Genomic DNA, 13188 nt, shown 5'->3' on the forward strand with positions numbered 1-13188 from the left:
TGGGTATGCTTTAGGGCTTGGCTACCTTCAACCCATTCACAGTGTGCTTTCACTATGTAACTTCTTTGGTCACCTAAAAATGTTTAACTCAGGTTTCCAGTGTACTCTCCTTTTATTTCTGGTTGCCAAAAACCAAGATGGCGACAGAGGAAAAAGTCAAACTGGAGGCTTCAAAACAGCAATTTGTGATGTCAAGTGACTGGGTCCACTTCTTACAGGCTATAGTGCAGGCTACAGAGCCTCTCTGTTAATATTTTGTTACCTTCATAAAGTACAGGCGCAACGTAACCCTTTGCTATACTGAACATTACTGTTGCTGCTGAAGAAACAACATTATGCATAGTAATATTTAAAATATGAATTTCTAATTTGTTTCCGAATTTAAATACAACCAAACTGAAAAAGGTATATGCGTGTTCACTTCAATATTTCGTTCATTTTGGAGGTTGTAGTTCTTGGGGTTAATGAATTGTATCGTGTTATACTGACATTTGTTTCTCTGTATAATTCCGTACAGTGGGTGTATTTTGACACTGGAAAAATTTAAGTAAGGAGGTGTTGGGCTTTTCAGGTACTCAAGATAGTATTTGTACAATATCAGCACAGAGCAGTAAAATAATCTGTGGGTTTTGGGTTACATTGTACATCTGAAGCCACAAAGTAAATCTTGGCCTCTCGAGCAGCAGAAGCAAGTACACTGGGGAAAAAGAGCAGCAATAGCACCTGAATTATACATCTGCAGTGTGCTGTTTCCCTTGCTGTCTACGTCAGTAACACTTAAATATGTCAGCCCTGGAAAATGACCCGTTACTACCACGCTGTTATGGTTCATAAATCAGTTGCCAGTGGCCTGCATTGTGAACTTAAAAGCTTCATGACCACACAAATATAATAATTAGGTTCCCATCTCCCAACAGTTTTTTCAAGAGAGGAATTTACTCTATCCTACTTATTAAATATGTTGTTAAAAAACTTGATGTACAATTCAATATTATAGAAGGTAAAGTATGCATAAAAAAAAGCACAAGTGGGGACAGGAAATGATGGTGCTTACAAAGAGAACAAGGAGCTCTTGTGTGAAATGATTGTACCTGTTGCTTGTAAAAGAAATGACTGTGCCCTGGAGGCTACTCAGAGGAAGACAAAGGGCCAGCAGCAATTAAGGCCAAGAGCAACCATGACAACTGGTACATAAAGAACTGATTTAAGATCATGTATTCTCCTAAACCTGCAAATGTAGATTGTTGAAAGCATATCTCTCTTTTGCCGCAGCACAGGCTGTTGTTTTTTAGAGGCGGCAATTAAATCTCTGCTTAATTGTTTAGCTTTGCCCATTCATCTGTTGTTCCAATTTCATTTGTCTGCTATGGTATTTGGTGACATTTTGAGGTCGCAGTGTATAAGTCAGATAAGAAAGCCGGATCTAATGTTTCTAATCAATAGAACAAAATGAAACCGTCATATCAGGACAAAATGTCTACAGAGCTACACAACACAATATATGCTGTTTACATCCAGCGTGATTTTTCACTTAAACTGTCAACTGAAAGTTAGCTGAACAAAATAATTGCCGGTGCATGGGAGAAGTTATCGGTTGGCAAGACAACAAAAGTACTTGTTTTTTGTTTTGCTCAGATTTGTAGTTTTGGAAGTTGCTAGCTTAGATAACTTTCCCCCCCTTATTAGTATTGTAAGATTTATTATCTTGCCCTTATTTACTTGTCATTTTCTCTTTTTGACCTTTGGATAGTTTGAGGCTCCGTAAAGGAATGTGCTGCAGTGTTTTATGTTGTATAACATTGTCAGAATTATTTATTTACGATCCTTTACTAGTTTTTGAGGAGGAAGCTTCTATTTATTTATGTTTGTGATAACTGATGAAAGTCCAAAAAGACAGAAGCGTCATTGATTAATATTCCAGCAGTAGAGACAGTGTGTTTGAGTTTTCTGGCTTGTATTTAAATTTAAAGGAACATCAAATTTCTACTCTCTTGTGGAGATTGATGCCAACCTCTTCTTAACACTATCACACTGGTTTGGGCTGTTCTGGACCAAAGACATTCTTAGTGGACGAAAACCCATACCAATTATGAATCTAATGGATCAGTTGATTTAATCTACAGATCTGTAAAACTGAGTTTCCTTGCAAGGAATCGCACAAGAGCACAACTTTAAATCTAGCGCACATGAGATGTGCACGAGTGTCTTGGAAATAAGTAATAGAGCATGAAAAATCTTTAAAAAAAACGACTTCTTTACTGGGATTTTCCTGCACCTGAAATTTATTTAGACCAATGTGTATAACTCAATAATGTTTCTTATGCTTCTGTAGGCAGCACACAGTTTATGTTGACTTTGCTCTTAACATGAGGAGCATCTTCCACCAGGGCTGGGCTAGTGAAGGACAGCAGCAACCCCTACGAGCCGATCGGGTTCTCTCAAAGCAGATAACGGGCATATTCCCCAGCGTAGGTTTTTGTGTTGAACGCCACTCCAACATACATATGGGGAACGTATTGCCTGGAAACATTACAGGGGCCAGCTCTAAATCAGTCAGTCTGGACCACTTGAGATGCAGCGTTGCACTGGGATGAGGCAGGCCTGGAGAGCCTACTGATTTTAACGACCTGAAAACTTGTTTCTAATGGGCTGATTGAATTTACTATTGATTATATTTGCAGCGCATGCGGTGGCAGAGTTCTGGTGATTGCTATTCTCGCCCACTGCAAATTGAAGTAGCCAACAGACGAGTAATGTGAACATTAATTTCTCTCGGACGAAATTAGAGATTCCCATTCACTTGTCTACGCCCATTACATTTAACCTGAATTAGAGGAGCGTGATTGTTTTCTCCCTGATGACAAATACATTTACTAATGCATACCAAGTACACACAAACAGGCATAATGTATTCACAGAAGACCCAATCAATATACTTGGTCATAGATTGAGTGCTCTCCATTGACCGAGAGGCTTCTCTGCTACTAGGAGTAGACTCACTTGTGCATTTTTTGATGCCGGATCCTTTCTTCACAGCGTGCCGACTGAGCTTGCATTGGAAGTTATTCTCCCAGAACTCGGCAAACCAAATATTCCTTCTGTTGTTCTCCAGCGTTCGGCTGATGAAGTAGCGATCAAATCCTGAAAGAAATGAGATGATGTGAGGATTTAATCGATCACGATTTCCCATTTGAATATGTTTAGCTTAATGTAAACTTCTTTGGGCCCCGGTCTTACTGGATAACTTTGGTGATGATTTTGAGTGTTTACTCAAAGCCCAGCTAGAAAAGAAACTCGGAGATCAAGTTTTTGGCGTTCCAAATGTGTTTGCTCCAAGCTGAACAGTAAAATAGTTCAATGAAGTCCTAACTTTAAAATAACTAGGGTGCTGGATTTAATTGAGTAATGAGGGGGCATCATTTTGCAATACTGTAGTAAAACGCAGCTCATCTCAAGAAATGTAACAGTTATGTCACTAATGGTTCAAATATAAACCAGCACAAAAATGACATCACCAACTTAAACCAGCAGCTAACTAAACACAATACTCCAGCATTGCATTATGGGAAATGTGGGCTGTAATATAGACTTAAAGCAAGAGATTATGCCTCTGTTTAGGTTGGGTTATCTGAGACACAGCTGAGAAGGAGCCCTGCAGACAGTTAGCTGCACAGATTAAAATGAGAGCATACTATAATCATATTTGTGTGAGTAAAAAACACTGTATAGCAATAAAGGGGCATTACAGTGTTTCGTGATTCGGACTAATGTTTCCTTCAACCCCCTAGGTCCGGCACCCATGAAAAGATTCAACATTACGTAATTTCAATGTGCTGACGTTGATGAATGTCCATGCTATCCATCCCATCCTATCCTATTCTATGGCATTGAAGTATACAGTAAAGATCTACTATATCTATGTCGTTTTCACATGGCTACATTATGCTAAAGTCCTTCACTGCACATTCTGTTATTCATAGACAACTATATTCACATTTACCAACATTGTAACAACATGTGTACATACAACATAAACAATAAAGGCGTAAAGAAAATATGGCACAATATTGCTTTAATCCATATTAAAGGTAGTAAACAGCAATAATGTCCAATGTGGCTGTAAGCGGTGGAAAACAGTAGACAGAAAAATACATTAATGGTCATCTGAAGCGCTCTCATTAAAAATCATTTATGTTGAGTGTAGAGGGGAGATATAATTACCGGGGGCAAACATACACTACAATAAGCATAAAAGAAAAATACACATATATGTAAGAAAAAAAAACCATTATGAGCCTTGTGCAAGGTAAAGTTTTGAATAGTGTGTTATGAATACCATGTATGGGTTGTCGTTTGGGTAGAATGGTGACGGCACCTTCGGCCATTTCTTCCTGGTTCAGTATTGGGGAGATCTTGCAGCCCCAGCTGTCTGAACCCACCCAGATGAAATGTCCAGTTTGATTGGCCTTCTTAGCTGCTTGCAGGAGCCGCCTTTGGGACAGAGGAGGAGAGCGGTTTAATTGCACCGAATAATGTTGTGTCGTCAGTGTAGTCATTTACTTTCTGTATACACTGTACCCGCATAGTCAGTGATATATTACCTATGACAGAAGGCTCCTATTTTATATGCAACCTCAAGAGAAAGTATAGCTGTCATACAGGTGATTACATAACTAGAATATTCTATTCTGAGTCAGGACAAAGTTGCACCAAGGCACTTCAATAGAATTGAAACAGCCACCGCACTGTCCAATCCCAGTGCAGAGTAGTTCCTCTTGGCTGTGGCAGAATGACACCCTTGTCACATTTGTCCAGGCTTCTTGCCAATGGAGGTTAGTTTAGGGAGCTGTAAAAAAAAAAGCTCTTCTGTAGCAGCAGAGATACATCAAGAAAGCTCGGGCACAGCAACATAAAACTTAAACACAGCCACCTGGCATGTGATGTGAAACATTACCGACCCTCATATCTCCCCAAAGATGCTGGAACAAGAGATAAATATTAAACATCATCTTGCATTGTATACAACATCAGCTTTTTTTTTTTACATATGCTGTCTTAACTTCTCACATAAGACTGTAGTTGCATAAAGAAGGGTGGCATAATGTTGTAACTGCATTTTTTGTAATATGTGGAACTGGCGAGCAGTGAGTCATCCAACTAACTTTATTTCTCTTTACATTAGTTTTATGACCCTCTGGGACTCGTGTTTGATTGATAATGATTTTTCTTTCAGTCTGGTCTCCAAAAGTTAGTGAAATAAGCATGTCTCAAGATGCAATTATGGGCTCCATGTGCAAAAATAGAAATAGATTTTCTCACTGTCAGGAGATTACATAACGGTGACATGACTAGACAGGCTGATGAGTTTCACACAATGCAAAGGTGCTGTGACGAGGTCGTGGTTGGGCGTTAATTGTACATTTCCCTTAAACTTTAACAGACTGCTAACCTCCCAACTCAAAACTTGAATTATGTATCAAGAAAAAATCGCCTAAAACTTCATATTTGAGTAAATATTTCAGGTTATAAGTAACAATGCGATATGTATAAAATATTCAGGTTGAGAAATAAAATGTTCACATAACTAAAGTAGACTAACAGTACAAGAGGATTTCATTAAATGTAGGTTAATGTTATGTAACCATGTTGTTTTCCCACAGAGCAAACACAGCAAAGGACAAACCTACCTACCTGGCTAAATCATGAAAAGCAAACCCACAATTTTTTTTTCTCTCACTCATTATAGAGCTAAGACTAGGCAGATATATATTTAAATAACGTTTAAGTATCAAATTATAGCGCTCCATCAAAGTCTCTTATTCCTCCTATCGACAATTTGGGGTTTTTATTAGGCCGCTGCCGGCTCACTCTGACTGGGTTCAAGGATAGAGCCGGAATGCAGTGCTGAAATCCTCCTGGCCTTCAGTAATTACTTTATATCCAGACTATTACCCGTTATCAGGACCGGATTAAGTCAATGAGTGCTGGGACTTCTGCCCAGGTCATCATCAAGAGACCGCCCTAAATCACTGCCCACTTCCACCAGGAATACACTGGCCTAACTGGTTGCTGGGAAACATTCTCCCTTACAAAGCCACAACAGTGCTGTGTGTGTTGATTCAGCCTAGAACCAATTATGCCGTACTCAATGCAGACTATCAGTCTTAATAAAAGATAATGAATTTTAATTGATACATTTGCGTCCCCTCAAGGAAAGCTGGGTGACTGGTGATTGTGCTTTTGTATAGTATGGTCAGAATAGACAAAATGTTACCTGAAACCTCTGATCATCAATTATTGGTCTCTTAATATTTTGTATTGTGTCTTTTATGAAAATAACCACTATTGATGTCAATAATAAAGTGAAAGGATTAGAATTTTAGACATTTATTTTGACAATTTTTGATTAGAATCTCCTCATTACAAATTTTATTTTGACAATTTACACTTACTTCAGGACGATTGAGATCGCATTTCAGGACAGTGGTGAATAAGTTCTGTAACCCCAAATGTCAAATGGCACTTAAATGCACTAAAATAGATTTTGTTATGACGGGTGATATTATTTTATGCAACTTGAGCAGCAAAAAAGTTATAAAAAAAAGGACACTAATAAGTTCATCTATATATTTTGTGTTTTGTATTTCGTAATTATATGACTTATTGATTGAATAATCAGTAGAATACTTGATTAGTAAAATAAGCAATAGTTGTAGCCCTAACATATTACAAACACCCATTTTTACATTCTCCTATACATTCTGTTTTATTTATTAGTTGTTATCAAATAACAACAAAGACTTAAGTCGATTGTCATGCCTACTAGGGTGAGATTTTACTCCACCCAATTAAATCCTGTTTCCAGGATAATTGAACTGCGCCCTAATGCTTCAGCTCATAAACTTTATCTTTACCTGCCACCATTTTCTTTGGAGTGCACAATCGATACTGCACTTGTTCAACTCTCAACGGAGATTAGAAGTAGGTGAGATGGTTTACTCCTTAGCTGCCTCCATCATCAGCTCAGAAAAACATACAATGTGATTAGTTTGATTTTACCACTTCTCCAATCATTTTACTCAAGCAAAACTAATACTAAAAGTAAAAAGTGAGAGTCCTGCATTCAGAATCAGGCTTAAATACAAGTACCTCTTACCCTGGCACCAACTTGTAACTAAAGCTATCAAAGAAATGAAGTGGCGTCAAAAGTGCAATATTTGACTCCAAAAGTATTTAAAACATTTAATCCTCAAGTGAAGACCAAGTACATCAAAATCGTACTTGAGCAAAGTACTTTTGTAGTGATTTCCACCACTGGCCTTTGTTATTTGAAGGCCCCTTCCATTGTATTGGATGATTCGTCTTAGTGTTTGACATCTTCAATGCCAAACCTTAAAAAAATGACAATAAACCCAAATATAATCATATTTGCCATGTATAACTCATAAATATTAACATGTGGGTAGCACACTGTTTTTCACAAGCAAAAGGCAATAGAATTTTCTTTCTGCACACAGGAGACATGTGTGACATTTTAGTGCTGGCAGCAGAGACATTACTAAACAAACATTTATCACTTTAGACGTTTAGCAGATCTTGAAAACTCTTAAAGCTTTACTTCGACTTATCATAAGTGTGTTTTCATGAAAGGGAAAAATGGAAGGTAAATGTTGGAAAGATGGTATCAATAGGTGGTTAAAAGTGTTTGTGATAAGTCAGCTAAAAAGTCCTATTAACTGACAGTAATTCACTATTCTACTGCTCTCACCTGATGTCGTCCTCGTTGGCAAAGATAATGACCACTCTGGCGTTGGGGTTCTCACTCAGCCTGCGGATGATCTTGTCAAACTCTCCAGTTCTCGGTTCACGTGGTATTTTCACAGACTGGGAAATGCACAGACCACCTAATTCGAAGACAAAGGAGAAACGTTTCTAAATTAGACATCTTATAGAAAAAAAAAAGGTTGCCTTTTCTTCTGCAAAACATCTGAATATCTGATCAGCAGACATTTTATGTCAAATGTATATTAATGCCGCTGTTTCAGGTGTGTCTAGAAATATTTATTGGAGTTTTAAATTTCTATTTTCTTCCATCTTCTAACTCACACAAATCTTTTTATCAATCCTCTGGACTTTTTTTAATAATATTCGCACAGGTGCCATATTTCACAGCATGAGGGATGCAAGGTATTAAAAAAAATATTTTCCCCGGACCACAAGGGGCAACTTTGTCGACATGGAGACCCATCAATTCAGTTTATGGGTGTTGCCAGTGAGACAGGGGAATTTGGTAGCATTTCAAAGTCTATAAATTGTGTAATTGAAAACTTGTTTCATTTGTTCAGAGTCATTTTTCTTATTACAAAGATTGTTTTATTTTGTTCAAGGCAAAAAAAAAAAAAAAAAAAAAAAGTTTCTTCTTCTTTTTGCCTGAAGATTGGTGCACTTTTGAAAGAGACAGAAAACGAACATGAACTATCTTACTTAAATGTCATTAAACTCACATGCTGGTAAACCCACAGCATTGCCCAGCGACATTGATTAGTTGGGTTTAGCTTGTTAGCCACTGGCCAGCACAATACCTACAGCAATTCCCCACAGATCAGTTCAAACAAAGCCCCTCAGCCTCTAAGAAAGGCTCTGGTATTGAACGCAGGTCTAAAGGCAGCAGTTGACGTCCCCTGGTTACCAACAAAGGCTTTTTAATTCCCAATGCAACATTTCAGGATAACACTTTTGTAGCTCTGCCAAAATGCCACAGAGAGTATGTGCATGCTAATGAATTTCCCTTCAGTGACCCAGTACAAAGCCAACTCAATGGACAATCGATGCAGGAATAATACCCTCTAGTTCAGTTCATGGCAGCCAGACCCACACCATGAAACAAAGCCTGGACCCAGCTCAGACACTAATAGGTTGGGGAAACTGGAAGTATGAGTAAAGAATAGGGGATGCCATTAAATTACCAATGATGTTGTGCTGCTTTGCTCGCGGGCTAAACAAGTCACTTCCTGTTAAGTGAGGGGTTTCAGTCAGTGGCATGCAACATTGTTCTGATTGTAAACTCTGGATGAATTTAATGATGTTTCCTTTCTCTCCAAACCAGTGCTTTTCGCTATTTCTGTTTTATTTATTTTTCCCAGAATGGCTGCGTGTATAGCTTTCCTGTGGTGGAGCATGTCGGAGCTAGAGCACGACAGTTCTGGCTTATACGTCCACTTGACTGGTTAATGGATTAGCAGTTCCTTCACTGGAGGAAGAGATTACTCTGTGTGTGTGTGCTGGCCCATGTCTGTTGTTGGTAGAATGTTTTCTCCGGCTCTCAGCTAATACTTTATTTTCATCAAAGCTGCATCAAACCTCTGATTAACTTATTACTCCATTTCTTAAACCTAACTTGAATAACACAGTTAACACAGATTTCTAGATAATTGTGGAATTAAAGATTTCAACAGACATGTTATACTCAAGGAGCTGGGGCCAGATGTATAAATGATACATATGAACAAAGCTCCTCACATATGCTTGAGCCCAGTTGTCCATGTTTTTTTAAGCCTGACCTGAGGATGATATGATGATAACGTTGAGATGGGACAGTAATACGACATCTAATAATATCACCATTCATAGTAAAACATTGTTTAGGTTGCTACTTTTTCAGTCCTCACAGCAATCAAGACTGCATTTAGTTTTGATTAATAACCTTTGTGAGCTTTTCATTTACATTGGAGGCATCATTTTATTCCCCGGTGTGCATGATCTTCTCAGTTTATCCTGATTGTGAAGCACTTTGTAAAGTATGTTTTGATATGAGAGTAAACTGATAGAAGATATATCTGCACACTTTCATCTATGCAGTGCGACACTGGATAAAAGGAAAAGATGGTGATTGAAATATCACTGTTAAAGGTACCAATGTTTATGATATATGTGCTATAAATAGCCAGAGCCGTTCATATAATTGTGGTCACGAGTAGAGGCATTGCTGTTCTTGACTCGGTGTGTGCTGAGACTAAATGTGTTAGAGCAATTATTGAGGTGCAAACTGTGTGTTAACGTGGCGCCTATGCACATAGTATAGGGCCACGGGTGTTTAATCTAAATATATGAAAATACGCAAGCAAGCTATTTCAAAGTTCACAACATTTGTGTACCTTGCTACGATCTTCATCGTTGAGGCTGAAGAAGAGGTTTATCTGTCTACCGCTCTGTGTCATTACACATACAGGCACATGGGAAATTTAACAGCAGCAGAAGCCCTCTGCTCTCCGAGGCTCTATCAATCATTAGACTCTATGTCTTTGCCTCGCTGGTACTCCAGTTCCAACCTCCGTTCCCCCAACATCTGCCGCGTAGAAGCAGAGCACTCATCTACTTTCCTTTCCTTTCCCTTCTCACACAACCAGAAGCAGGCTGCAGCATTGCTTAACCTCTGGAGAGAGGTGGGGGGGGGGGATGAGAAGGCGACCCGTGGGAGTTGATGCACACTGAACAAGTCCCTCCATGGGCCCCCGGGTTGTCACTCTGTTAGTTGTCGGGTAGACGCCGCAATTTGTTTTATTGCTAACACTACCCATTCATCCATGCATCTGTCCGTTGCTCTCCAAGTGCCGGGTGGTCAAAGACACGGTCCCTTCACTCGAGGACCCCAATTCAAACTCCCTGACAGGAAGCAGCTTCCGAACAACACACTCAATCCCGTCCTTCTCCGAGTATGAATTTTTCTTTTTTTTTTACCAATCTGCAGCTAGCACTTTTCGACAACAAGGGTTTCGTCTTCATTACACACACAGATATACATACAGTGCATACAGGCAAACCATAATAATACTACGATGTTTTTGCCCACTGAAATATCTTTCACAGGTTGATCCAGCTACGCCAAGCTGCTCCAAAAGGACATTTTCATACAACCTAAGTGGCTTTTAATTGGGCTTGGTAATTATAGGTCTCCTCATTACATATTTTATATTAATTCTAGCTAATGAAACAAGTCTCTTAAGAGGTATCAGATTTTCAATAAAACACTTTGCTGGATTCCATTTTGCGATCAGACAGGATGTAATTACGGAGATTCTCCCCTCCTCTGGTCTGCACACCGCTTCTCATCAGGCTTCCCTTTACTGAACCAGACCACCGTCTCCCACTTAATGTTACTTAACATGAAGAAAGACAATTATAAAGCAATTAATTACAAATGTGTAGCCGCCCTGAAAGCAGCCCTGGGAAAAAAAAAAAACCATTTACCTCATGTGTTGTGTGTTTTCTGTCTGTTGATTAATTACAATTACATATCAAAATTACCTGAACATTATGCAGATTAACAATCAGTGGCATGTGTAAAACCTACACTGAACAACTGGGTTGTGATTTAGGTCTCACAAAGTGACAAACTAATTAAAACATTAATAAATCTTCATGCTACTTTGGTCCTTTTCCCAATAACCTGTTGCAGTGTGCAAAAAAAAAACAACCCAATAAATGATCCAACTCAAATCTACTGGTATAGCGAAGCAGTGCATTTCCCTCACAACACTCGTCTTTTACCACTCTTAAAATCTCAGCGTCTAAAACACCTCTAAAAATATCCGTTGCTGAGGAGACAGCGAGCCTTCTCTCCCTCTCTCTCTCTCGTCTTCCATTGTCAGCCTCAGTCTGTGCTCTCCTAATAGCTCAGAACACTAATATTCCTTCTCATTTGACACCCGTGGGAGGGACGGCACTGCCATAAACATTAAATACTCACTGGCAGCAAAAGCGCCTGTGCAGAAGCACGCAAAACACACCCAGGTGGGTGTTACAGGGAAAGTGCAGGTATATAAATAGCCTGTTATTTTGGGATGCCTTTAGTGGAGATAACTACACAAACAGGCTTAATTTGCAGCTGGAGAACATTACTTGCATGAAAATGCATAGATCTTAATCTAAACTAAAGTTGCCTCTACAGTACTGATTGATGGTCAATCATCACCGCAGGCTTGAATAATTGTCAATTTCCTAAACGCTGATTGAAAACATCAGCACCGTAGCTGCTACTTATTTTGGTAGCAGATGATTGGTTAGGCAACAGACACAAACAGGTTATAATCACACAGCCTGCTTTGAATTCCCATCTGCTTTGAGCGGCAGTGTCGTGCCATCATTTCACTGTCTGGCTGCTGACCAGTGGTCTAATGTAAAGAACAGTGACGCTCAGCCTCAGTGGTGTGATCACAGCGGTTCACCGAATACAAATACTCTCAGATGTGATCAAAAGTGATGAAAAATGTGAGAATGTGAGCCAAAACAAGTTTGATACCGATAGCACTAAACAGAGAGATAAATAATATCCCCTCTGAGTTGGTAAACTGCAAACCAAATGATTTATGCAAATCAGTTGATGAGAAGCCTGCGATAAACTAGCAACCTGCCCAAGGTTTCTCTGCCTTTCATTCCAGTGCATGCTGGGACACGCTCAGGACCCTGAGAGGGAGAGAAAACAAATTGATTTGATTTTTTTTTTGGCAAGAAAAACAACAGTATTGTTGAAAACCTGACCAAATGTCTGGTAGCAAAATGTTGCCATAGATTAAACGCAGGGAATGTGCTGTGTTTTAATACTGGTACATTAGCTACGGATTGTGTTTTTTTTTCCTCCCCACACTTATCAGAAATACAGCTGCAGGTGTGTGAAAGAGTGGGCTCCAATCATTAGGGAGACCAACCCTGAACAGAAAAGTCCCAGGTTCAGTCTCCTGTTCCAGCAACCCCCCCCTCCTTGCTTTAGTGCCCTGGAGCAGGACACTAAATTCCCTACAATCCCTGAGGCGCTGTTCTGTCGCTGATTCTGTGCTCCTACTTCACTGTGCAGTTCTGAGGGGATAAAAAAGAATAATGATTTTTTCCTCAGGGGATCAATTACAGTATAATATCCCATTATAATTATTATAGACTACTGAGACACAAAGATAGCCCCGAACTACCACATGTCATCCTTCTCTGCAATATTACATGAGGATGAATGAGATGAATTTAAAGACAATAACCGACCTGCTCCTGCAACATGGGAAGAAATCAACACAAATTAAAAAAAATCGACATGATGCATGCAAGAAGTGCAAACTACTTGCTCCAAAAATTTGGAAGAGATTACAATTGTTTTGAACCACATGAATGGCTTTCATATTAGAGGGGAGAAGATGAATGACC

At 39.2% G+C, this 13188-nt stretch overlaps 1 protein-coding gene across 1 annotated transcript in view; it reads right to left on the reverse strand.

Annotated features, from left to right (window-relative positions):
- Positions 1-13188, reverse strand: part of LOC129099500 (metabotropic glutamate receptor 4-like) — a 120334-nt gene that overhangs the window by 26971 nt on the left and 80175 nt on the right. Inside the window, exons 3-5 of the mRNA XM_054608754.1 lie at positions 7769-7904; positions 4337-4491; positions 3001-3141 (exon numbers count right to left, since the gene is read on the reverse strand). Coding sequence (XP_054464729.1) covers positions 3001-3141; positions 4337-4491; positions 7769-7904 — 432 coding nt within the window. The remainder of the gene's footprint in view (positions 1-3000; positions 3142-4336; positions 4492-7768; positions 7905-13188) is intronic.

The sequence above is a fragment of the Anoplopoma fimbria genome, chromosome 12 (genome assembly GCF_027596085.1).
Source record: "Anoplopoma fimbria isolate UVic2021 breed Golden Eagle Sablefish chromosome 12, Afim_UVic_2022, whole genome shotgun sequence".
Taxonomy (NCBI): domain Eukaryota; kingdom Metazoa; phylum Chordata; class Actinopteri; order Perciformes; family Anoplopomatidae; genus Anoplopoma; species Anoplopoma fimbria.